Genomic DNA, 24,838 nt, shown 5'->3' with positions numbered 1-24,838 from the left:
AAAAAAAAAAGCAGGGACAACAAAGAGAGGAAGTGGCCTGGGCCGGCCCACCCGGTGAGTCCCGTCCGGCCCCGCTCACCCGCGGCCTGGCCCCCACAGGGGCAGGCAGCAATGCAGGCCAGTTCCTGTGGCCGAGGAGGACTCGGTCAGGGACACTGGGTGTGGGAGACACAGGGGGAGGTGGTCCCACTAAGCCCGTCCCCATGGGAGTCAGAAGAAGTGCGCCAGCGTTGAGATGGAAGGAAGCGTGTCAGGAGGAAGCGGTCAGATCAGCCTCAGGGAACCTGCTGCCCATCCATGTTGGTGGCCAGGACGTGGGGGGCACTCATGCCTACTCAGCATCTCTCACCGCTGGGCTGTGGGAGCCAGCAGGTGGGTGGAGGCCCAGATGGAGAAGGGAGCTGTCCTAGGGTCACACAGTCTGTAGCTGGGCCCAGGCCGTGGGTTAGCCTTTTGTGGCCCAGTTCTTCCACCTGGCCTTGCCTGAGCCCCAGGATGGAGGCATTCACGGTGCTGGGGAGAAGTTGGGCAGGCCAGGCCAGTCCGGGATGTTGGCCACTCTTTCCTGACAGGCCAGCTTGATCTTAACCCCTGCCCTACATGGGACCCTGGTAGCAGAGGTGCCTTTCTTTTCTGTGTCTACCCGCCCCCCCGCCGCAACCCCTCCCTGCCCCAGAGGTACACAGACACAACAGCGTCAGGCCTGGGAGCACCTAGTAGGTGCACAGGGTGGCAAATGAATGAGGGGCAGTGATGGATAAGGATGTGTCCAACCTGCTATGGCCCGTCCAGGGAGGGCAGGGGACAGGAGGGGAGGCCGGAGCCAGCAGAGGCCCAGGGGACCCTGGGAGAAGGTGGGGGCAGGCCTGCTCCGTCCCTCCCTCCTTCCCCGCCCCCACCCCTGGGCTGGCCGGGCTCCCATCAGCCGCTGCTGCATCATCAATATTTCATCGGCGTCAATAAGAGGCAGCCACAGGGACAGCGGCTGCAGCAGCACTCGAGCCAGCGCCAGTCACGGTTCGTCTGGGGAGTCAGACTCCCATCCCTGCCCGCCGCCATGGACGTCTTCAAGAAGGGCTTCTCTATTGCCAAGGAGGGTGTGGTGGGTGCCGTGGAAAAGACAAAGCAGGGGGTGACGGAGGCGGCTGAGAAGACCAAGGAGGGTGTCATGTATGTGGGTGAGTTTGGGCGTGGCAGAGCCCGGCAGGGAGGGGCAGCCTGGTGGCCGCTCAGTTTCCTGGACTGGACTTTATCCCCTGATCCCAGGGAGGCATTTTTGGGAGGGATGAGGACTCCTGGGCCCAGAGGACCCCCACTCTCCTGTACACCCCATTGTCTGTCTGGGCCTCTTTGGGGTTGAGCGGTCTCTGGGGCAGGACAGCAGGAGAGGCACTTAACCCTCAGACACGCCTGTTTGTGCGTACACAAATGCATACACCACTACACACCAGCACCCCCACCCCAGTATCACCCACAGCCTCTTGACTCAGATAAAAAGTCACACTGGAGCCCTGGGCTGAGCAAGCAGGTACTCAGCGGCCAGGCCACAGGTCCCCACCCTGCCCAGAAAGAAGGGGTGCCACAGGAGAGATGAGATTGACCCTCAGCATCCTGGCCAGGGTCCCAAGCCCCCTCCCCCATCAGCTGCTTCCAAAGGGGAGGCCAAGCTGATGACTCAGCTCTTGACCCTATCAAGCCCGGCTCCAAGGCCCAGGCCACACCCACTCGAGGTCCATCCACCAGACCCTACCTCAGGCCTGATCTCTCTCATCCCTGCATCCTGTCCTGTCCACTTCCCATCCATCCCTTTCCTCCAGACACAGCAGGAAGTGGCCTTTGAAAGGATGGCTGGCCCCCAGACACCATCCTTACTCCCCACCGACTCTACAGCTTGTCCAGCTGTTCTGTGGTGTGTTTGCCCTGACCACAACCCTCCCAACACCTGGAGTGGGCTTGGGCTGACGCCTCCATTTCCTCCACAGGAGTCAAGACCAAAGAGGGTGTTGTGCAGAGTGTGACTTCAGGTGAGGTGACCCAGGACCAGGGGACATGGAGGGTGGGACATCCAGAGACTTTTGCACCCGGCTACTAAAGGCCCAAGCCGGGGGCCCTCTTTCCCCCCTTGTTGTACTAGGATCCAGACCTCCAGAATCTGGAGGTAGGCCCAGGGTGGACCACCTGATCATCATCAGAGCTTCCCTGGAGTCAGAAAGAGGACAGCCTAGGTCTTCAGTAGAGCCAGAGTTTTGAGTGCCCAGGGAAAGGGCTGCTCTGGACTGATTTGGGCAGGCCAGAGCCGGGTTGGGTGGGATCAGGGCCAAAGCCTGCCAGATTCCTCCCACAGTGGCTGAGAAGACCAAGGAGCAGGCCAACGCCGTGAGTGAAGCCGTGGTCTCCAGTGTCAACACCGTGGCCACCAAGACGGTGGAGGAGGCGGAGAACATTGCAATCACCTCTGGAGTGGTGCGCAAGGTGAGATCTGGTCCCTAGCCCGGGGCCCAGGGAGGCCAGCTGGGGAAGAAGCATTATCACCCCACTAACACACAGGGCGGAGAAGGCAATGGCACCTCACTCCAGCACTCTTGCCTGGAAAATCCCGACGGAGGAGCCTGGTGGGCTGCAGTCCATGGGGTCATGAAGAGTCAGACACCACTGAGCGACTTCACTTTCACTTTTCCCTCTCATGCACTGGAGAAGGAAATGGCAACCCACTCCAGTGTTCTTGCCTGGAGAATCCCAGAGACTGCAGAGCCTGCTGGACTGCCGTCTGTGGAGTCTCACAGAGTCAGACATGACAGAAGCGACTTAGCAGCAGCAGCAACGTACAGGGGAACGGAGACTTAGGGGCCCTGGTCTATGCTTGGTGTTGTCACATCCTGGGAACCTCGCAAGCACCCCTATTTGGGGGGTAGTGGGGGGCCCAACTGGAAAGTGAGGCTCAAAACCCACCCACCCGATGGTGCTCAGCATTTAGGAGACACATTTTACTAGCCAAAGCAGGGTCCTGTGAGCCCCAAATCGTGACAGGCAGCCTCCCGCGGGCAGTGGACACCAGATCAGAGCTGCCAAGTCACCACCTACCCAGAGTCCAGCCTCCCTCCAGAGCCTGCTGGGCTGGGCCACCTCCTGCAAGGAGGTGCAGGGAAGCAGCGCCCCCTGGTGACGGGAAAAGAGTGAGGTTCTGACCACACCCTCTGCCTCTGTCTTTGTGAGCATGTGTACGTGCCTGGGTGCCTGTGCCTGGTCTGAGAGTTCACGTGTGTGTGTGCTGGGCAGCGGAGAGCACAGGGTCAATTTTTGGGGGCAGCCTGGATCCAAAGTCTATACTCTGAAGAGAGACTCTGAGTGAGAGTCAGGAGGAGATTGTGGTGGGAGCCGGTTTATTTTTGGGGCAGTAGGTTTTCCTAGTCCAGAGATGAGCTGTTCCCAGCTGTGTAAGCAGATGTCGTTTAGAAAGTTCCACCCAACTGGCACAGGCCCCTAGGGGCCAGTGGAGTCCTAGGCACCCAGCACTAAGAATCCCTGGAGTGGGTTAGTGGAAGGGTAGGTGGTGACCCTGTCTGAGGCTCGGGACAGCACCAAGGTCATAGGATCTCAAGACTCTAGGAGCAGGCAGGTGCCCCCTTTCCTAGTTCCCAGCTCTTATTAGCTATGTGACTTTGGGAAGCTACTCAATTTCCCTGGGCCTCCATTTTATCGGCTGTAAAATGCTTGTTGGGGGTGTGTGCTGAGTATCCATCCCACTGGCCTGTGATGATGCAGGGAAACAGACCCTGTGAAGCAGCTTTACCTCGCTTATGGCGAGTACCCAACATAAGGAGGTGGCTGTATCATCATTATCATCAGTGACCCCAGGCAGGACCCCAGGCAGGACCCCAGGAGACCCCAGGCCCCTCCCTCCCCCACCCCCCGGCAAAAGAGGCCTTAGAACGGGGCCAGGCTGCCCCCTAGGGCTCTGAGCAGAAGCCTGGGCACTCCTCTCTGACTTTGGAGGAGGGCTGGTGAGTCCTTGGCTACCTCAAGGGAGATATATCCTGGTGACATCCCCAAACCATCCACGACTCACTGTCCAGTGAACTGCAGAAGGATGCAGCACTGCCCATCTGTCTGACTGCTCATGCCCCCGGCCTCATGCACCCGCCCTGGGGCAGCTACGTGGCCGCCTGTACTTTGTCTGAGGAGCCTGCCCCAATTCTGGCTGCCTCAGTCCACCAAAGGGCAGGATGACATCATGGTAGTACTGAGGTGGCAGGATCCTCAGAGGTAGGTGCCGAGCCCAGGGTCCAAGCCGATCACCCAGTCTGGCCCCAGCTGTCAGTTATCACACGACCACCCCAAGGCAGGACACCATCTCAGGCAAGGGTCTGGTTGGGTGTAGGTAGGTAGAAGGAGACAGGAAGTGGGAGAGGATTATATAACCCCTGCTGGTCCCACCTGAGGGACCAGCCTGAGCCCACTGCCCATTCAGGAGGCAGGGAGAAGGAAAGACGGAGGCCCTCATGCTACTGGGGATAGGGTTAGGCCTGGAGCAAGCTAGACCTGATCCCTGTAAGCCCCACGGCTTTGATCTCTAAGGCTTTGAGTTGAATACCTGGCCTCTCTGGCCACCAGGTCCCCATGTGAACGGTAGTAACATGCCCTTCCTTCCAGGGGTCTTTGAGGATCACAGTAGGAGAAGGGCATATGGTCATGTGATTCAGGAACACTGAGGGTGGCTTCAGAGGCCACTGCCCATCCCACCCAGATCACTAGGCTTGCTCATGGAGGAGAACCAATCAGGGACTGTCAGGGACTCACTGTTAGCTTCTGGGGGTGAGGCTGGGCTCAAGGATACTTGGTACTCCCCGAAGGCCTTGGCATCATCAGACAGAGCCCCCACTGGGAATCCTTACATGAGGTTCTATCACCTCCAAGGCCCATCTGGCCTTCACACCTCCCTCCCCTCCTGCCCTCCAGGTACAGTGATGAAGACCTCTGTTCTTCTTTGAGGTCAGAGTGGTGAAGCTCTGCACCCTCCACCTGGTGCCACATCCCCTTTGCTTTTCCACAGGAAGCCCTGAAGAAACCTGTCCCCTCACAGGAGGATGAGGCAGCCAAAGAGGAAGAGCAAGTGGCTGAGGAGGTAGGAGCTGGACCCCGGGGTAACACAGGGGTCCCCGGGCAAGTTGCTTCCCTCTCGGGGCCCCAGAACCCACAGAGGAGCCTCCTGACCTGCAGGCCCCTGAGCCTGAGTGTGAGATCCCCTCATGAACAGCCTCCTCAGGCAGAGGGGCATAGATGACACCCTTCCTCCCCCCTCCCCAAGCCAGGGTAACCACTGAGATGTGGAGCCCCAGAGCCATACGTGAAAGTCACTGTCTCTTCCAGACCAAGAGTGGGGGAGATTAGAAGGCTGCCCTGATCTGCAGAGGCCTTGAGGAGCATGCCATCCCCTCTTGGCACAAGGAGTGTCTGGTCCTGGAGTATGACCTACAGAGCTGCCAGCTCCCCACACCCTCCTCCAGCTCCCCACACCCTCCTCCAGCTCCCCACAGGCCCATCCTCCCTGCTACCACCACCACTGCCTTCACCTCCCTACCTTATCCCTGCCCACCACCCTCTGATCTTTCTGACCCCACAGATGCTGCTGTGAATTTTTTTTTTTTTATGATTTTAATGATTCCAAATAAAACTCAAATCCCCACTGCATACCTGCTCATTATTCTTTCTGTTCAGCCTTATTCATGAAGATGCCCCCTGGGCCCTCCCAGGAACAGGAGCTGGGCCAGGTATGCTACAGGGACACACTGGGCATTTCTAGCACCTTCTGAGAGCATGCAGTGCCTTCAGAGACTCCCCCCCGCCCCATTGCCTTTTAACATGGAGGTGGCAGCCCTGCTTTTTGGATCCAGCAAACAACCTCAAGAACATGCTGTCTGCTGGAGCATGAGACCGGGATGCCCCAGGTTTTGAGCTTTGACTCACCCTCCAGGGATGGACCCCACTGATGACAGGGGGTGAGGATGGGCTTCCTGGGCCCTTCTGGGGTGTGTCCTTGAAGCCAGTTGTCCTTCTGGGAACAGGGACACCTAGCACCCCTCCCTGAAGCAGATGGTAACTTTCAAAGATGTGAAGTCTAAACTCATAGCAAGGACTTTTTGCATCCTCCTTGGCAAAGAGGGACATGACCCCAGAGTTCCTCCCTCCTGTCCCCACCCAGCCTTGAGCTCCCTACCAGGTTGGAGCTGGGCTTTCCCTTCCTTCAGCAGAGTCCTGTCAAGTATCATTAGAAAACACAACAATTGAGAGGCAGGAGCGGAAGCATCCGGAAGCATCCGCCTAGAGAGAAAAAGAGTCAAAATATTTGTTGAGCTCCTCCCAGGTGTGGGATACTGTACTAAGTGCTTTACCTCCTTTAATCCTCAAAACTAATTGTTAGTATGTCCCTAGTTTCACCGAAACTGAACTAAGAAACAGAGAGGTTAAATAACTTGCCCAAGGGCACAGAGCTAGGGAGCTGGGGCCTGGCAGAAGGCCAGGTGGCCTGACCCCAGAGCCACACAGCTGATTCGCATCATGCTCTGCTACGTCCACCCAGACCGTGTGGGCTGCAGTGGCCTTACAGCAGATGCCACCATCTCCAGGATTTCAAAACAACCCAGGGACCTGAGTGGTTGTTGTCCTACATGAAAGGCTATGGGCATCATGCCCTGGAGTCTCATTCAGGGGTGGCTAAGTGGAGAGCAGGGTTCCTTCTCCTTTAACACCCAGTTTGGGCCCAAAGCACCCAGGTCTTCAGCTCTGGGTGGGGGCGCTGAAGCTTGAGTCCATACCACCTGCTCATCCTCCCTCTGTGGTGGAGAGCAGAGGTCAAGGGCAGCCCTGGGGGCTGTAAAGCCAGTCAGACAGCTGAGCTTCATTGTATCCCAGTTCACCAGTCATGGGCATCCACTGCTGAGGAGGCGGAAAGGAGCAGTGAGCTGCTGGTCTCCCAGCCGTGCAAACCCTACCATGGGAGGAGTGAAGGGTCTGGAAGAGGCACAGGGCGGTCAAGGGTGTACCTGCTCCCAGGTTCAGACTGCTCATCAGCAGGCCTGTGCATGCCCCAGGAAGAAGGCCCGAGGGGCTGGGTGTGCCTGAGAGAAAGCGGAGGAGACAGGTCCTCTCAGGTAACTGCAGGAGGAGGATACCAGATGGGGCTCCTGGGGTCCCGATACCCTCTCCTCTACTGAAGGAACGAGGAAGGGTCCGCTGCTTGTCCCAACTCCCACCTCCACCCCCAGACACATATTTAGGACCTGTTCCTGTGATCAAACAACGAAGTTGCCTGGTCCAGGAAGCTTCTTCCCCATCCCATGAGCACCTGCAGTATGCTTTACTTTTAAGCCCTCTATTATGTGCTGTGAGCTCTGTGGGCTGTACCTGACTTCCCTAGAGGAGTAATTGCTCTCTCTCCATCCCTCTCCTCCAAGAAGCCCCAGGTGACCTGTCTTGGTAGGTGGCAATTGTAATAAGAGAACATACATATGAGACTTGTTTTGGCCACCACAAGATGAATAGATCTATGCCCCAATCCGCCAGAATCTTAAAAGTTAATAGAGGGCTTGACTGGAGTCAGTCATGTATTCGGGCTTCCCTGATGGCTAAATCGGTAAAGAACCTGCCTGCAATGCAAGAGACACAGGTTCAATCCCTGGGTCAGGAAGATCCCCTGGAGAAGGAAATGGCAACCCACTCCAGCATTCTTGCCCGGGAAATCCGATGGACAGAGGAGCCTGACGGGCTACAGTCCACAGGGTAGTAAAGAGTCAGACACGACTTAAGCAACTTAGCACACATGAATGCGGTCATATATTCAAGAGGGTTTCAACAACATCTTACTCTCTCAAGGCTGTGTCCTAAAAATGGCCACTAACATGGGATTTGTAGTCAGGACATACATTCCAAGGGCAGGGGAGAGGGTGAGGAGCCTCTGACTAGTCAGGTCCAGCTCACAAGGTAACCAGTAGTTACATCCTCTTGATGACCTCCTCCAACATTGCTGCAACAAATTTTTCAATCATCTTCTATGTATCAGGTGAGGTGTTTGACTCTAAGGAACCAAACTAAGCAAACTAGATATGGTTTCTTCAATTGCCCAGAATCTTGGAGGTGTTGGGGAGGAATAAATCTTCTTTTACCTTTCTAGGTTCTTCTGGCTGGTCAAAGAATTAAACTGACATGAGACAGGTTGACAGGAGAAAATCAAAGTTCAATAGCATGTATACACGAGAGACCCAGGAAAACTGAGTAACTCATCAAAATGGCTGAAACCTTCACCTTAAATATCATCTTTAGCTAAAGACAAAAGAGGGTGTTGGGGCTAGTGGTTTGGGGAGGAAGGCAGTTGACATGAAGACGGAAAGCAAGTGTTTGGTAAATAAATGTTTGCTGGGCCATGTACAGACAATGGGACACAGAGAGGAATTTTAACAAATAGACTTTTCTCAGTTTCTGCCTGTCTACATACCTAGTCCATGTTCTAGTTATCCATGGTGATAGTTCTATTACTGTAACAGACCCTCTAACTTAATTCTTTTTTTTTTTTTTTCTTTTTTTTTTTTTTTTTTTTTTCTTTTAAAAATATGGAACGCTTCACGAATTTGCGTGTCATCCTTGCGCAGGGGCCATGCTAATCTTCTCTGTATCGTTCCAATTTTAGTATATGTGCTGCCGAAGCGAGCACTAACTTAATTCTTTAGGTAACTAAGGGGAAAGGTCCAAGTTTCTTCCTGATTCTTTTGGGCTTTGATTGTTTTTAGCTTGAAATAACCTGCATTTCAAAGAGACATTTTAGAGTGGCAAATCTTGCTTCCTTGCAGACGAAAGAGAGAGAATTTGAAAAGCAATAACACTGAAGTATGGTGTCATGTTAGGGAAATACAGAATGCTACGAGGCCCAAACTGGGATGCTTCATCTAATCTGTGATAGGGAAGTCTTCCCTGGTTGTGATATTTTTGATGAAACTGGAATGATGAGTAAGAATTAGCAAGATTAAAGGGCCCGCCATTCCCACCCTCCCCAACCATGGACCCTCAGCTGAGTGTCAGGCATCCATCAGCCCATTTAATCCTCACCATAACACCCTGGGGGAGATTCTGTTATTGTGCCCCCCACCATCAAGGATTGAGGCTTGATGAGTCTGAACCTTGAGACACTGAGGCTCAGAGAGATGAAGGAACTTGCTCTAGCGGGTATGTGAACCCAAGGGGTCTGACTTCAGTGCCTGCTGCTTTAGAACCATTCAGCTGTCTCCTATCACCTGCTTGGGCAGCCTCCCATAGAGGCTGTTGCCTGTCTCATTCTTTGCCCACAGGGCCTGGTGCCAAACAGCATCAGCAGCTCAGCAATGAGCTAACTTGGAGCAGTGTAAAAGGTCTTCCTGGCTAAAGGGATTAGTGGTGGTTTTTCAGGAGGGCTGGCAGGCCTGGGGCAGGGGCTGGATGGGAGCTCTCCAGAATACTGAAGGAAGAGTCAGGCGGACTTGCTGCGCCTTGACCCTCAGAGCTCAGGGCTGGACCAGGCTGCCAGCAGGGGGGGATGCGCACAGGGCGGGGCAGTTGCTTTGCTAGTCTGTGCTTGGTTTCCCTTCCCCCAACCAGATCTCCATCCCCCTAACCAGATCTCAGGGCCTGCCCCTTCCTCTGGCCCAGAAATCCTCCATTAATCAATTTCTCATGTGTGTGTTTTCTCCAGATACCCCCACACCAGACCCTCCATGGCCTAGTCACTCCTCCCTACTTATTAGAGGCAGGGTGTGGACCAGTTGAGGGGACCTGAGTAAGTGGGGACTTCCCAGAGCTCCAAAATAGGGGGGACTCCGATAGATGTGCAGAGACAGGCCCAGAAAGGGTTAATCAGAGAGCAGCCTTAAAGAGGGTCCAGCCACAGGCTGAGGGGATGGCCTCCAGGCTCCAATGGCCAACTCAAGTGGAAGAGCGCTGGGCTGGGCGGTGGCCTGACCTGCAGCCTTAAGCATCAGGAGTCATTTTGTTGTCCCTGGGATCCCTGGCTGCCCTACTGACACACCAGTCACTAATTGCCCTCCGTCCTCCGAGGCCCTCTGGCCATCCCGAAGCCCCTCATGCTCAGTCCTGGGAAAACGACTTGAGCAACCTGCAGCTGGGCCGCTCCCTTACTGGTCTGGAGTACTTTCCGCCCAAGTCCTGGGGCTTTGGTGACCAACGACAATTTCCTTGCCTGGGCTGGACACACATGGACGGCCCTTTCTGTTACTCCCCCTCCACTTGGGGCTGTGTGGTCCCCAGTCAGCGCCGCGTGGTCTCCAGTGACTGGCCTCAATGGAAGGAGGTGGGACTTATTCCACAATCTCCCCACTGCACTCCCCCACATCCCACCCCTGTCCCAGCAGCAGTTGGGCAGATGGCATCTGCCAGTCTGCAGTGTCCAGGCTGAGTGCATGGGACCTGCTGGTTTGGCGTTGGTCAGGGCCCTACAGTTTACAACCCACCGACTCAGACTTGAGTCCCTGCCATGTGAATTTTGGTGAGACCTAAATCACCCTCTGTGCCTCATCTTCTTCCTATAAACTACTAACAATTCCCATTCCAAGAGCTTGTTGTCAAGATTACACAAGAAAGGAAGCGTTTGCACAGCGCCAGGCACAAAGTAAATACTTAATAAAAAGCAGCTGCTATTAATTACAACTCCATCTGGTGCTGATCCCCACCTCCCTCACCCCTCCCAGGATGGGGAATCCTCAGGGTCAGGGAGGAAAAGTCGCGCCCACCCGGTGCAGGAAGATTGGTGCGCCCCCTTGTGCCCCCAGCCACTGTCCCGATCCCCGATCCAGCCCCTCTGCAGCCCTGAGCCCCTCTTCAGACACTAGCTGGCACACCTCCCCGCTTTCCCATCACGGTCTGCCTGAGGCCAGGATGTGCCTTCGGGCTGGCGGGTACTGGAGCAGGGCCCGGTCACTCCCCTGAGCCCGAGTGCTGGGAACCGCCCCGCGCCCCCTCCAACCCCCCTTCGTGCGGGGAGGGGCCGGCCCTGGGGCGCCTTAAAAACCAGAGCTGGCTCTCGGGTCGCAGCCTCTTTGAGCAGGATCCAACGTCGCTGCGGCTACCCTTAACCACTCGCAGACCCCCCGCAGCCATGGCCAGCAAAGGCTTGCAGGACCTGAAGAAGCAAGTGGAGGGGGCGGCCCAGGAAGCCGGTGAGAAGAGAGCGCGATGCGGGCACACCCGATGGACGCGGGGGTTGGGGGGCGCAAGCCAGGGGACTGTGCAGCAGGAAAGTCGAGGGGGTGGGGGTGCCTCCGGCTAGGAAGGGCTCTCTCCGAAGTTGGAGGGACCTGGCAGGACGCCCACCCCGACCAGCCCAGGAATGATGCCTTGAGGCAAGCGGGAGAACAGCGGTGCCTGGGCGGGGTGAGGCATTGGGCATTGCCAGAGCCAATCGGAGGAGGCTGTGAAGGCTGGGAGTGGCCCCACCCGGGCCCTTAGGGGAGAGTGAAGAAAGCCCACAGGGAAATCGGACTCTGCCACCCAGCGATCTCTGCCCGCCAGGGTCCCAGAGGCCCATAGAACCAGGATGGGATGAGGGAAGCAGCTCCAGATTCCCACTGGGCTTTGTTTTGAACACTCCTCCCTTCCCCCCGATACTAATTTCCTCTTAAGTCCTCACCCAGAGGACCTTCCCACCCTCATGCGGCCAAGGCAGGTCACTAGTCTTAGTTTCCGTCCCCAGCTCTTTCCTCCTTAGACCTGAGTTACACACCTGGCGGGAAGGGTGAAGATGGACTGGGGAGTAGGGAATGTGAGGAGACTCTGGGCACAGCAGCAGCACCTGTTCCAGTTCCAGCTCAGCCTCCCCTGGGACTCCAGCTCCCAATCAGTCCTATGCATATCCCAGTCAGCAGACAACACCTAAACCCACCCCATCCTTCATCAGTGCCTTAGGAAAGTGAACAGTTGCTCCCCTAGGCTAAAATGGTACCAAGAAGCCTCTGTTTACAGCACCCTTCCTTCTGGGCCTCACTTTTCCCATCTGTAGGTTGAGTGCAAAGCCGCCTTCCCTATGGTCTTGACTGTGCTATGTCAGACAAGGAACCCAGGGACTTCTGTGAGCAGCAGATCCAGGGTCTGCCTGACCCCTGTGTACCCAGCCCCCAGGGTCTGGGTAAGGTAGGCCCTTTACTGTTTAGCAGTGAGGATGAGTTAGATCACTGAAGGCCAGAGCACCTGTCTGCCTACCCAGCAGGTGGGACACATCTGAGCTCCTGGAAACCCTGTTCTCCACAGGTATAAACTCTGGTATAGAGGAGATGGCCTGACCTTGGAAGTTTCACCTATTTCCTGCACTTCATTTCCTAATGCCTTAAGCTGCCTGCCCAGATAGACAACTGGCAATCATGGCTTGTGTGCCCTCTGGGGAGAGGCACAAGAGAGAGGAGGTAGTGAGAATGCCTTGCAAAGTAGAAGTCCCAGTGGTGGGAATTCAGGCATTTGGGCCAAGCTTCTAGGGGAGAAGTTGTTAAAGGGGGCAGGGTTCTTCCTGGGCCATGCCCAGCAGCAGCCACAGCCCAGATGCCAATTCCAGCCTGGCCCTGCCCTGCCGTCCTTCCTCTGTTGGATATTTTCTCAGCAGTCCTGAAGATCGCAAGGGAAGCAAGCCAGAGGGGAGGAGCCCAGAGTTATAAATAAACAAGAATAATACCCTGGAGTCATGGAAAGGGCTCATGCCCCTCACTGACTGAGCGGCCTTGGTCAGAGGACTTTACCTCAATGGCATCCATCTTTGGGCATGTAAGACAGACCACTCTAGAGAACAGATGGGGTTAGCAGGTGGAGCCCCTGTGGTTAATGGTATCTCAAGAGCTAAAGCCCACATCTCTCTGTTCCAGTGACTTCGGCAGGAACAGCGGCTCAGCAAGTGGTGGATCAGGCTACAGAAGCGGGGCAGAAAGGTCTGGTGGGCCTGGTGGGCAAGAGGATGGATAGCCTCAGCACACCTCCATACTCCACCCAGCCCTTGTCCAGACACACTCTCTCCTCTGCAGACCCTCTATCCTCACTGCATCCTGGGGAGGGAGCCCCAGGGGAGGCTAACCCCTGCACGGCTGTGGTTCCCCGGGGTCCCGCCCTCAACTGCTCTTTCCTTCCTTCCCCAGCCATGGACCAGGTTGCTAAGACTACCCAGGAAACCATCGACAAGACTGCTAACCAGGCCTCTGAGACTTTCTCGGGTTTTGGGAAAAAATTTGGCCTCCTGAAATGACAGAAGGGAGACATGGGTGACTCCCTTCGAGGCCCGGAGCTCTGGCAGGCTCTTGGTGGGCCACCTGATTAAAGCATATATTCCTACCCTGTGCCCACTTCATGACTCCTTCCACACTGGGCCCAGCCCTCCCTCGCTTTGAGCAGAGCCAGAAACTCAGCCCCTAGTCCAGAGAGTCCTGGCATTCCAAATTCGGAGGAAACCCAGACTGATTGTCCAAGAACTCCTTTTCCTTTTCTCAACCGCGTATCCCCACTCTCCCTTATTTTAAGTTCAAACCCCATTTAGGTACGTGCCTCTCCCCGCTTCCGATTCCAAAACCGCTCTCCCAGCTCCAGAAACCCGGCCCTTCCTAGAAAGGGCATACTCGATCCCCAGATCCTCGATGAGCTCAGCTCTGGGCGGGGGACTAAAGGCTCCAGCGGCCACGGCCTCGAGAACTTCTCCCAGTGAGCTGAGCCAGGAGGCTGGGAGCATCAAGGCAATCCAGAGCTGGGCGCCGGCGAGGACTTCATGCGGCAGGAACTCTCGGGGAAGACAGGGGACGCAGGGGAGTGGTTCTGGCCCTAGCCACTCTAACCAGCCCGTCCGGTGTTTGTGCGACTGCCGCACCCAGCGGTGAGTCACCGGGCGGGACCAGGAGGGCGAGGACGCGCCCCGAAGACCTGGGCCCCGCCCGATTGACTTGGTTGGAGCGGCCGCCAAGAGCCCCGCCCACTACACGCCCCCTGGGCGGGCCCTGCGGCGCACAGGGCGGTGCACGTGAGCGCGGTGCACGTGGGCGTGAAGCGCAGACACCCGGCAGAGTGCGTGCGCGCGCTAGACCACTGCCGTTGGCACCCCTTCCGTTCCGGATGCACCAGTATCTTCTGGCCTAGGGTGGAGGCCGGCGTTTTTGTCGGGCAGGTCCCCAAGACGGTCTAGAGTTCGCGCAAACTTTATTCCCTCCAACCTCCCCTGCACGTGTCCACGTGTTCATGCACGCGATACCAGCTCTGGGTAAGTCCTGCTGGGGGTGACTCATCGTTGCCACAGGATAAGCCCAGCCCTGGCGCCGGGCGCTAGCGGCTCTCTTCATCCGAACCCTTGCCACACCTTGGCTGGTGACACCCCATTCCCTTTGCCCACCTCCCCGCCTTTGCACACACTGTTCCCTCCGTCTTGTTCTCTTCTGGACGAGGACATACATAGTCATGCCGTTTCACCCCTGGCTACAAGATGTTGGCCACAAGGCACTTCCAGTTCAGGGGAGACTGACAGAAAAAAAGCGTCGTCTTTGCTTCATACTCGAGACCGGCTTTCCTAGAGGCTTCCGCGACCGGCCAGCAGGGGGCAATGTCGTGTCCACCACCCCCCGCCCCCCGCCCCCTTCACACCCCCCAGCCCAGGTCTCTCTGTGTGTAACCATCTGCCCAGGGGACCTTTCATTTCTCCAATCCGAGATCCCTCCCAAGGAAGCAATAGGTTTCCTCTCTAATCGTTAATATCTCTCACCCTCACCCCAGGGCCAAACTCAGTGTCATGGTTTGTTCAAGTTTCTGACTTCCCCAAAGAAGGCCTCACCTGGTCTACAAAATGGGCCAAGACCTAAAGGGAAGGTCCTGGAAGAGATACCTGGAGTAATGTGGGGGTGCTTCCAGCATCTCCAGGAGCCCCTGCCCCCAGGAGAGGATGCCAGGGTTGGGAGAGATCATGTGGGGCCACACCCAGAGGAGGGTGGGGCTGAACTATCAGAGCCCTCAGATCCTTTTTGGTAGGCTACCTTCCCCTGCCTGACTCAGGAGGAATCCCAGCTGGCCCAGTAATCCTTCTTAATCCTGTTTTCCTTCTGAGTGTTGTTGGCCTTAGGAATGAGTGTGTGAGCCATCTCAGACCAAGGAGAGGAGGAGTCGGGTCTGAGGGCCAAGAGGCTTCTAGGAAAGGGTTTTTCATCCTCAAAAAAAAAAAAAAAAAAAGACAAAGGAAGAAGCATTTCTTCCTCTTCCACTGGACATTTTTGTGACTGAAAATGAGGCTTAGAACTCTGGCAGCCACTTCTAACCTCAGGAGGAAGGAGCCTGAGGAAAAGCCAACTTGCTGATTAGGGCAGAGCAGAAGTATGAAAAGAACCTAGATCCCAAGTTATTTTATTGAGTCCCATCCTGCACCTGCCACTCACTAGGCGAAAGGATCAGTTTTCTCATCGTTTAAGCTGCCGTGATGTAGGTGTCTATTACAAAGAAAAGCTAAAATCCTGATGTTACCTCAATGATACTAAGGTCCTTCATTTGCCAGCCTCACTCACCTCCTCAGCCTCCTTCCTCAGTACCCCCTCCCTCTCAGCCTCAGCCATGTTAACCTTTGTTCATTTCCCTTGACATCGTGCTTCGGCTCACCTCAGTCTGTGTGTGTGCTGTTTTTTTTCTGCTTGGAATGCTGTCCATCCTTCCTCATAAATCACCCTTGTCTAGGTGGCTTCTGCCCTTTCATCCTTCAGGTCTCGGCTTCCCAGATCGGCCCCAACATACACAGAACGGGTCCAGCCACTGCCAGTGTACTTTTCCACACTTACATACTAATGAGTGGCTCTCCTGTGTGCTTGGCTGTGATGGTTGTCCACAGGCAGCAACCGAGCCCTCTGTGCTGATTAGTGCACGCCCCGTGCCTCGAGAGAGGCTCTGGCAACATCTGCCGGATGAAAGCAGGGATGATGGTCTGTTGGTTCTCCTACCAGATGACAGAGTTGGCATGCTAGGTTCACTCTAGGACCATCTCTACAGCGCAGCCCCTTCCATGTCTCTCTGCCCCTGTGCGTCTGATGCTCCCATGCACTGTGCAGGTGCCTCTTTCTGCTTTCCTTGGGGGTGGGGCCAGGTTGGACTTGTCGTTGGCTCTGTGTCTGGGACAAGGTGGACATGGTGCTAGGGAGCCATGGGAGCCTGTAGAAGCCCAGGCCTGTCTCCATGAGGTTTATGAAGTTAGTGAAACCAAGATAGGCTGAGGAGAAGAAGGCTGTGACCACTGCGCCTGTTGGGTCTTGGTCAGGGCTCCAAAGATGATTCTCCCATTAACAGTTCCTCAGGTAGTTCCTGATTCTCCAAATCCCAGTCCCCCAACTAGCCAAACACAAAGTCACTAACATCACGTTTTGGACTTTAGCTCTGATTCCCATCAAATTACAGATGAGAAGGGCAGAGTTTTCTGCTTTCCACCTTCTCTCCCTTTCTCCTTTTTTTTTTTTCGCTTGTTGTTAGTTGTCTCATTTCTACTTTGTGAAAATACATAGCATTTACATTCCATTCCTCCACACCTTTTTCTTGTCTTAGATCTGTAACTGAAGATAATAGAAGCAGCCTGCCATTGGTCTTCTGAGATATTTTCTATTATCTCTTGGTTGGTTGGAGTTAGTTTTCTAGAAGTTTCCTCAAGAATGAAATATTTTCAGATGAACTGAGAAGATGTCTGGGATGTGAACTGCGAATTTTATAGCTAGGGCCCTTGGGTTATAGCAGTGTGTCCATGAGGGTTCATGGTGTTCTGTTTTTTGTGTGTGGCATTTTCTATTTTTAAAAAGGCTAAAAATTTTTAAGAAAGAAGAGCTCATGTGAACCATATTCTGTGTTCCTATATGTGTAGAAATGTTAGTTTGTAGCCTTTATACTTTATCCTCAACTGGGTTTGAAATTTTCAGCTCACAGTTTCTTCCTTGAGTGTCTTCTAGATATGGCTGCAGTGCCTTCTGCTACAGAAGATTGAATAATTCCTATAAGTCTGATTTCTATTTCACTGGAATTTCTTCTTTTTAAAAAATATTTATTTATTTATGGCTGTGCTGGGTCTTTGTTGCTGTGTTGTTGTTCCTTGTTGCCCCAGAGAGTTTCAGGAAGGGGAAATGGGACTATTTAGAATTTAAGCTGCTGTCTTGTTGCTTCCAGACCTGGAAGTCTGGCAGGCTAAGCTGGTGTTCTCTGTTTATAGAGAATCCACATACTCTCTGCCTTTTACTCCCTGCCCTCACCCTGGGGACTTGCCTCTTGAACCGCATTACCCAGGCTCCCTTACCTTCAGGACTTGTTGGGTTCAGCTGCAGGGGATAGCGGTAGGAGATGGAGAAGAGAGAAGTTTATTTCTCCTGCTCCCTTCTTGCTGGGCATGGTTGGGCAGTGGCCTTGTTCTTCCGCTGACGGTGGCAGCTCCTGTCTGCTGACCCTCTCCTATAGCTGGAGCTCTCATCAGGGTCTACAGCCCCTCCAGGCCAAGGGATATAATAACCCCCATTGCTCAAAGTCCCTGGCAGCCTCGCTGTCCCTCATTGGCTCCCTTAAGTCTGCCCACACCTTTGTGAACTGTCCATTTCCTCAGCTACCCCTTTGATGTGCCCTTTGCCCATGGGTGTATGAGAGCTGGGTTGCTAGGGAAGTCTTCTTTTGGTGACTGACAAACCAAGTCTCCGGGAATCTCTTCTTGGCTCCCCTGTGACTGGAAGGGGTCTGTGTGTACAAGATACACGGGCTCTGTAGGTACTGGGAGGTCAAATCCATGAAGTAGAAGTAGGAGAAAGCATAGGTAGGATGACAGTTATAAAACTCTTGCTGTTCATGACATTTGCAGTCACAGGAGAAAAAAAATTGTTCATGCTTCAGATGTGAGACAGCCCTAAGTGTTTACGCATGCTTAAGCTGCTTAAACTTTTTTTTCCCCCAGAATTGTTAATTGCTCAGTTGGCAAATTGCTTTTGAAAAATTGGCTCTCCTTGACTTGATGATGGAGTCATCTGGTCCTTTGCCAGACCTAGGTCATTGAGCAGATTCCATTTGAAGAATTAGTTGACTCTTGTCAAAGCTCGACTCTCACAGCCCCGAGTGTAGGACTTGACCTTCTGACTCAGGACAGGCTGACTTGGCTGCCTGTGTTCAAGGCCTGCTCTGTTGGGACCCATCATGGCAGGCTTCTTCCCAGATGGGGTGGTTCCTACCTGAGTCACCCCAACCTCATCCAGGTAGGAGTAGCCCAAGCCCAACCCCTTAGACCAGAATCCTTCTTAGCAGGGTGTGAGACTGTCCTAGGTTCTTTGGGCTGGAAAGGAGTCCACCCTCTGGGAGCCCGGATGGGCTGTGCTGTGCTGAGAGGCCAGGGAGCTGCTCAGAGCTACAGTGGGAAGGCTGGTGGGACTAGAAGTGGGCCCGAGCACCAAGGTCTGGGGCCCAAATCCAGTCTTGGGCAGCTTGGCCTCTCCAGGCCTTCCCTCTCTCTGTTGCATTTGGGATCTGTACCTGAACCCAGCCTTGTCAGGAGATTTGGGGCCATGATATGTTGTCCCTGGACTCTGGGTGCTCACACCAGGGCCATGCATTAAGGAGGAGAGGGTCCCATGGGCTGGGGGATGTAGTGAAGGTAACAGCAGTCTGACAGGGAGGAAGAAAAGTGTAGCCAGAGGGCTCCTAGCTGGGACTGGGGCCAGAGTCCTGCTGAGTGGCCGAGCCCTGATGTGCCTGTCAAGGAGCTGATGAGCTCCGAAGGAGGGAGCCACAGTGAAGAGTACCCAAGGGTGAGCACTGGGGGGTGGGGTCGTGGGGTCCGGGAGCCATCCTAGAACTCGTGGGTGACACCGCCATCCTATCAAGAGGTCCATCAGAAAGGACCCATGTTGGGGTGAAGGATACACACAGCCTCAGAGTAAAGAGGCAGGGGGTTTTGATGGGCCCAGGGAACGTCCCTGTGGGTCTCTCAGGCCAGTTCCTGCCAACTGTGTCCCAGAAGTGCCCCCTCCCTTGGCAGTGTTGTCCTAATACCATGAGCAGAACTCTCTGGGATTTGGATGTAACAGGGAGGCCAGAGTCATCTAGACCTGCTTTCATGGTCCCTCACTTTCATGGCCCCTTCTGAGTCCACAGGGTCAAACATATATGTGTGTGTGTGTGTGTGTGTGTGTGTGTGTGTGTGTATAATCACATGAGTAGTAATACTCTTTTTCTTAAAGAGACTCTCCAAATTGTTTAAGACCTGATCAGCTCCTGCTTATGGCACGTGTGGGGCTATGGCCTTGTGACCCAGAGTTCCTGCTGCCTGCAGCATCCACTGCCCACCCCAGGGGGCTGGCCACTGCCCGAGGCCTCCCAGCACCACTCAGGAATGTGGGAGAGCCTCGACTCCTTAAGCCTATGTCAGGTAAACACTAATTAGACCCCGCCACTCCCTCCTGGGCTCCTCTGAGGGGTAAGGAAGCCTGTATGGGGGGAGCAACCTCAAACTCCTGCCCCAGGCCTGGACTTTATGAGCAAGTCCTTGAAAGGGCCTTCCCTCCATGACTCCTAGCCAGTTGGGGGTGTCTCATCTCCAAGCCCTCTCACTCCGAGGCTGCCTTATACCCCTGCCACTCTTTGTTCCATCCATTGGTTGGCCAGGGCTCACTGCCAAGCAGCATGGGCCTAGCTAGCATCCCTAGCACATCACTGATAAGAGGGTGGGAATGGAAGTTCACCAAGAGTTTGCATGCCTGACCCCACCAACTATCAGTGACGAGGCCAGGAAGGCGTGGCTGTCCCCATTTTATAGATGAAGAAACTGAGGCTCAGCTGGGCTAGTGAGTAAGGGAAGCAGCATGTGATACGTGGCTTGAGGCATCTCTCTTCATCCTGAGTAACTCGGAAGGCAATCTGGCTCCCTAAGCGTGTAATGTTTCAGGGACTGGTAGAGCTTCTTTCTGGGAACTCTTGCTAGAGTCAGAAGCACATCCCCAGATGGTGGCAGGGTCCTCCATTTACTCCCCTAGGACCTCTTGGGTGGGCACTTCTGACTTCACAGGGCTTCCCTAAGAGGCCAGGTCCCAAGGTGCAAGGAGGACTGGGTTCACTTACCTGGAAGCTGCCTCAGTGCTGGGCCACCCAGATGCTCCCATGAGTGAGAACCAGGTAACTGCAACTCAGGGATGACTAGACTTCTGGTCAGCGTTGCAACCTTCTCTACCTTGGGCCAGGCATGACCCTCATTTTCCCTACTTCCCCAGACTGTCCAGTGGAGGCTGCAAGGCCACTCTCCTGAGCTGAGTTCTTGGGAATAGGGAGGGCAGCAGCCACCACTCCACTTGTATTCCCTGGCCTGGGGGCTGCTTGGGTCCCCAGGCTCACAAAATGCTACACCCCTGACTGGGTCACCCGAGGGATAGTAGGCAGCGGGGCTGGAAGTTCTCGGTCTTCTCTGGATACACAGCTGTGCCCAGACTGCCATGAGTCCAGGGGACTGGCAGGGCTGAGGTCCCCAAATGCCTCTCACCCCACAGGGCACTAAGGCCTCTTGCCTTGGGAGAGGGGTAATGTCCGAGAACCGAGCTCTGTCCGGCCTCATGCCCCCGGTCCCTGCCCCTTGTGGGGTCTCAAGTTATGGGGTGTGGGGGTCTCATGCTGCCAGAGGATCACTTCTCCAGCCACAGCACTGGGGTGGCCCCACCCAGCTTCTTCCTTCTGCCGCCTGTGCTGACTCACCACCAGGGTGAGGGCTTGTGTCCCGGAGCCCGGCCGGGCATCAGAGGCATCTATAAAAGCAGACTGCTCCAGGCCCCAGCATCCTGCTTGATTACCACCTGTTGCCACACAATGCTGGGAGGCCTGGGGAAGCTAGCTGCCGAAGGCCTGGCCCACCGCACAGAGAAGGCCACCGAGGAAGCTGGTAAGGACCCCGGGGCTCCTTCCCCCTTGCACTGTTCCTCCCACTGGGGGGACTCAGGACAGACTTGACTGGGCCAGTGAAAAGCTGATCCCAACAGGATTGGGGCAGGCTTTGACCCCATGGAGAACCAAGGATGATCAGCTCCATAGGGATGGAGGTAGGGGACTGTAGAAGCTAAACCAGTAGGAGCCATGAGAGGTCCACTGCCCCAGCAACCCTCCTGGTCAGACCTGTTTTGTCCCCCACCCACCCGGCTTGACACATTCCTGGGGTCTGTGGCTGTGGGACGGAGGCAGCAGCTCAGAGGAGGCCCCTGGTAGCAGGAGGGGAGCCAAGGTGCTGGGTGAGCAGCTGGTGACTTGACTCCTTGCCTCTGGAATCTGGCAAGGGGTGGGAGGCTTTCATGGTAAAAGAGCTTATTCTAAGTATCCTATAGATGCTACAGGAAAAGGAAGGCGGATTTTAATTTTTCACCATAACTTTAAAGCTTCAAAGATTTCTTGCTTAAGATTCACCAAGTCTGATTGTGTTCAAAGTCAGCCCCCAGAGTTTACACAAAGGACATTTTCAGTTTCTTCAAAGTCCCCAGAAACTCTTTTTTTGTACACAGGCCCTTGGATACAGAGAAGCTGATCCAAGCCCTACCCGTTTGACATTTTGTGAAAAACAGCTTGTGCCCAAGTTTGCTGTTCTTTTTCTAAATGGCTGCAAACATGTCTGTGTTTCATTTTAGGTTTGCACCTGCTGTTGCAAAGTCCACTTTCATCTTGAGCAGCTCTCTGAGCGCTGTGTTATTTCCAGTCTATGGACAAGGGAACCCAAGCAGTGAAGTTAATTCTAGGAGTTAGAATCTGAAATAGTTCTTCTGACCCAACATCTTTCAGTTCTAGCAGGTTACCACCCTAGGAGGGCAGAGAGTTTTGTCTTATTGGAGGAATTGCTTTGGGGGACTTGGTGTTGCCGTGAGCGGGGAGTGGCGGCGGTGGTGGTGAAGCTTTGATACTCAGCCTCCTGCTGCGACCTCCATCCAGTCTTATATAGAACAGCAGCTAACCTGAGAGGCGTGGTGACCTGGGAAATAGGCCCAGCCTTAGCTCCAGGTCCCCAGCCGACAGGAAGGCTTGTTAGTCAGCATTCCAGGCCTTGCTGGGTGAGGGACATGGAGAGCCCTGTGCCCTCAACAGCTTGGCTGCTAGCAGCCAGGGCCCACTCCAGTCTCTGAAGGAAGCCAGCTGGGAGTTCTTGGTGAGCAGCTTGTCCTGTCGTGGGGGGAGCAGCATCCCTGAGGCCCTTTCGGGATACCCAGGGCTGTCTGGGCCCTGCCGTGAGGACAGGCAGCTTACACTGTGCTCTCACTCTGGGCTTGTCTCATCTTTTCAGTTCACGTTGTGGAGGGAGTGGTGAAGGAGGTGATAGATCATGCTAAGGAGGCTGGAGAGAAAGGTAAGGCCAAGTTCGGGGTGGGAAGGAGGGAAGCTGGGTGCTGGTAGCAACCTGTTACTTGCCTAATCAGGTCAAACCCTGACCCCAATGTTGCTTCCTTTCAGTTGGGGTACAATTATCTGCACTCATCTGAGCTCTCTCACTGTACTTTGCTAAAGCATGAACCATCTAGATAGTCCTCTCTGTGGAATGTTAATAGGATGGTGTCACAAAAGATCAGGTGGCAGTGCGCTGGCACAAAACATTGGAGACATAAATTATATACGTACAAATACGTATTTATTTAAATGTTTATATGTTTGTTTATATGTTTCTGTATCACAATGTACAAAGCTTGTGTATGTCTCGCTCCTTACAACAAAATAGTTTGCAGATGGATTAGGACTTAAATACATGAAATTATTAAATTCATAGAAAAGAACGTAGATTTTGGCATAATCTCAGAGAGTGGAAGATCTTTTTAATGATGACAGAAGCTCCAAAGGCCATAAAGGAAATATTAGGTAAATTGGACAGTGCGTGCTCAGTCACTTCAGGCGTGTCCGACTTTCTGTGACCCCATGGACTATGGCCCACCAGGCTCCTCTGTCCATGGGATTCTCCAGGCAAGAATACTGGAGTGGGTTGCCATTTTCTTCTCCAGTGATAAAGTTTGAAGTGAGTGAAGTGAAGTTGCTCAGTCGTGTCCGACTCTTTGCAACCCCATGGACTGTAGCCCACCAGGCTCCTCTGTCCATGGGATTTTCCAGGCAAGAATACTGGAGTGGGTTGCCATTTCCTTCTCCTAAATTGGACAGTATGCAACTTAAAAAATTTCCATAGTGAAAAAAATAACATAAGCCAAATCAAAAACCACAAACTGAACAAAAATATTTGTAGTAGGAATGATAACCCAATATAAAAATGACCAAAAGGTATAAATAGACAATTCACAGAAAAATGAAGCCTGAGTAGGCAGTACGCCCAAAAGCAGATGCCCTGTCTCACTAATAGCTGGAGAGATGCAGGCTGTTTGGAGAAATAAAAGCGAGTGTGAATGCCTTCATCCAGGAGCTGCGCTATGCTCTGTCCCACAACTCTTGCAGGGTGCAACCCAGTAAGACTGCCACATCCCATAGGACACTCCAGGTGACACCAGCCCAGCGAGTGACTTGAATTGTTTTCTTTGCTCACGTGGACATTCTTCTTCTTCCTTCCCAACAGCCATTGCTGATGCTTTAAAGAAGGCCCACGAGTCGGGGGACAAAGTGGTAAAAGAAGTCACTGAGACAGTGACCAACACAGTCACGAATGCTGTCACGCATGCAGCAGAAGGCCTGGGCAAACTGGGACAGTGAGCTTGCCTGCCACCGTCAGGCTCTTCCTGAATCGCAATAAAAAGCTGAGATTAAATGTGTACACTGAGCCCTGGATTTGTTCCTGTTTGGATGGAAACATTGCCTGTGTCCTGAGTGTCTCCTCTGCGGGGACAAGAGGCCAGCACCTTGGCTTCCACTGAGGGTCACATAGTTCCCCGTGGTTAATCAGATGTGCTGCTCTCACTTTATGATTTCTCATGTCAGCAAGGAGCTCTTGAGGACTGTTAGTGTCTGTGCTACATCTCTTAAAAAGACTGTTTCCCCAGAAACTGTACAAAGCTTTCAAACACCTCAGTGCTTCAAGGACACCCCAAGAAAGGACCACAGTTCAGCTTATGTGTTCTTTGGGTTTTCTTTGAAATGTTCTTACAGAAGTCGGGGAAGATAACAGACCAACTTAAGCTGGGCAGGATCAGGCAGTTTGAGCTGGTTCATGTTCTCAAAGAGGCTTTAGAGAACTGTTTCTTCTGGATAGTCACAGAATCATGACTGTCATGGAGAAACTGAATCCGCCCCCTGTTGGAGCCTGTGTCAACTCTCTGCTCAGAGACATGGGTTAGGCTTAAATTGGCTGTAGTAGGCAAGAAAGCCTGGCCTTCCTTCCTTCCTGCCATGAATGAATCAGTTCTATAAAAGGTGCTTTGTGGAACTAGTTAGTTGCTCACCATATTTCTGATGCTCTTTCAGAATTGGCTTCATAAGTTTCTGAATGGCCCAGAAATATCCAGTGTCTTGGCTTGAAACATTTGCTACTGTCCAGCTGGGTCTGGACCTTATATCTTGGTTTGGTTTCTGATGACACTTGAATTCTCCCAATCCAAACCCAGGCTCAAAAGCATGTGAATTTTGAGTGTTAGTGTCAATCAGAGCAGGCTCTTTGGATGGCAGTTCCTCTTAGCAGAGTTTATTTGATTCTTCAGGTACACAGAGGCCCAAAGGGTGAGGATACATCCTGACATATTTGTGATAATACGAGATTGGAAACACCCTAAAATGATAATCAGAAATCACTTGGTTGGCAAGCTTAATTGTGCTTATTAGGTTTGACACACACTATAGAATTGACATTTATTACTTATAGTGTATTTTTAATGCCTTAGCATGAAAAATAGAACTTTTGCTTAGATGGCCATCT

The 24,838-nt window shown here is 53.7% G+C and overlaps 3 protein-coding genes and 1 non-coding gene across 5 annotated transcripts; 3 read left to right on the top strand and 1 right to left on the bottom strand.

Annotated features, from left to right (window-relative positions):
* Positions 1-76: 76 nt before the first annotated feature.
* On the top strand, positions 77-5,688 carry SNCG (synuclein gamma). Of its 2 annotated transcripts, XM_043476191.1 has the most exons (6): positions 77-372; positions 965-1,178; positions 1,983-2,024; positions 2,345-2,472; positions 5,051-5,122; positions 5,368-5,688. In XM_043476191.1, exons 1-6 carry the CDS (start codon positions 298-300, stop codon positions 5,386-5,388), a joined length of 552 nt encoding a protein of 183 aa, XP_043332126.1. In that variant the 5' UTR covers positions 77-297; the 3' UTR covers positions 5,389-5,688. The 2 variants fall into 2 exon arrangements, with proteins under 2 accessions (XP_043332126.1, XP_043332125.1); XM_043476190.1 differs by having other exon boundaries at positions 77-1,178.
* Positions 5,689-8,597: 2,909 nt separating this feature from the next.
* Positions 8,598-8,704, bottom strand: LOC122446967. Its single transcript, XR_006271097.1, has one exon. It is a non-coding gene; the product is annotated as a U6 spliceosomal RNA (small nuclear RNA).
* Positions 8,705-11,020: 2,316 nt separating this feature from the next.
* Positions 11,021-13,344, top strand: ADIRF (adipogenesis regulatory factor). Its single transcript, XM_043476822.1, has 3 exons — positions 11,021-11,195; positions 12,885-12,947; positions 13,152-13,344. Exons 1-3 carry the CDS (start codon positions 11,135-11,137, stop codon positions 13,256-13,258), a joined length of 231 nt encoding a protein of 76 aa, XP_043332757.1. The 5' UTR covers positions 11,021-11,134; the 3' UTR covers positions 13,259-13,344.
* Positions 13,345-19,468: 6,124 nt separating this feature from the next.
* On the top strand, positions 19,469-23,741 carry FAM25A (family with sequence similarity 25 member A). The gene is made up of 3 exons (XM_043476821.1): positions 19,469-20,902; positions 22,283-22,345; positions 23,549-23,741. The coding sequence occupies exons 1-3, from the start codon at positions 20,617-20,619 to the stop codon at positions 23,680-23,682; spliced, it is 483 nt and encodes a 160-aa protein (XP_043332756.1). The 5' UTR covers positions 19,469-20,616; the 3' UTR covers positions 23,683-23,741.
* The last annotated feature ends 1,097 nt before the right edge of the window (positions 23,742-24,838 follow it).

This window comes from Cervus canadensis, chromosome 8 (assembly GCF_019320065.1).
Source record: "Cervus canadensis isolate Bull #8, Minnesota chromosome 8, ASM1932006v1, whole genome shotgun sequence".
NCBI classification, from domain to species: Eukaryota; Metazoa; Chordata; class Mammalia; order Artiodactyla; family Cervidae; genus Cervus; species Cervus canadensis.
This window is presented reverse-complemented; position numbering and strand designations above follow the sequence as displayed.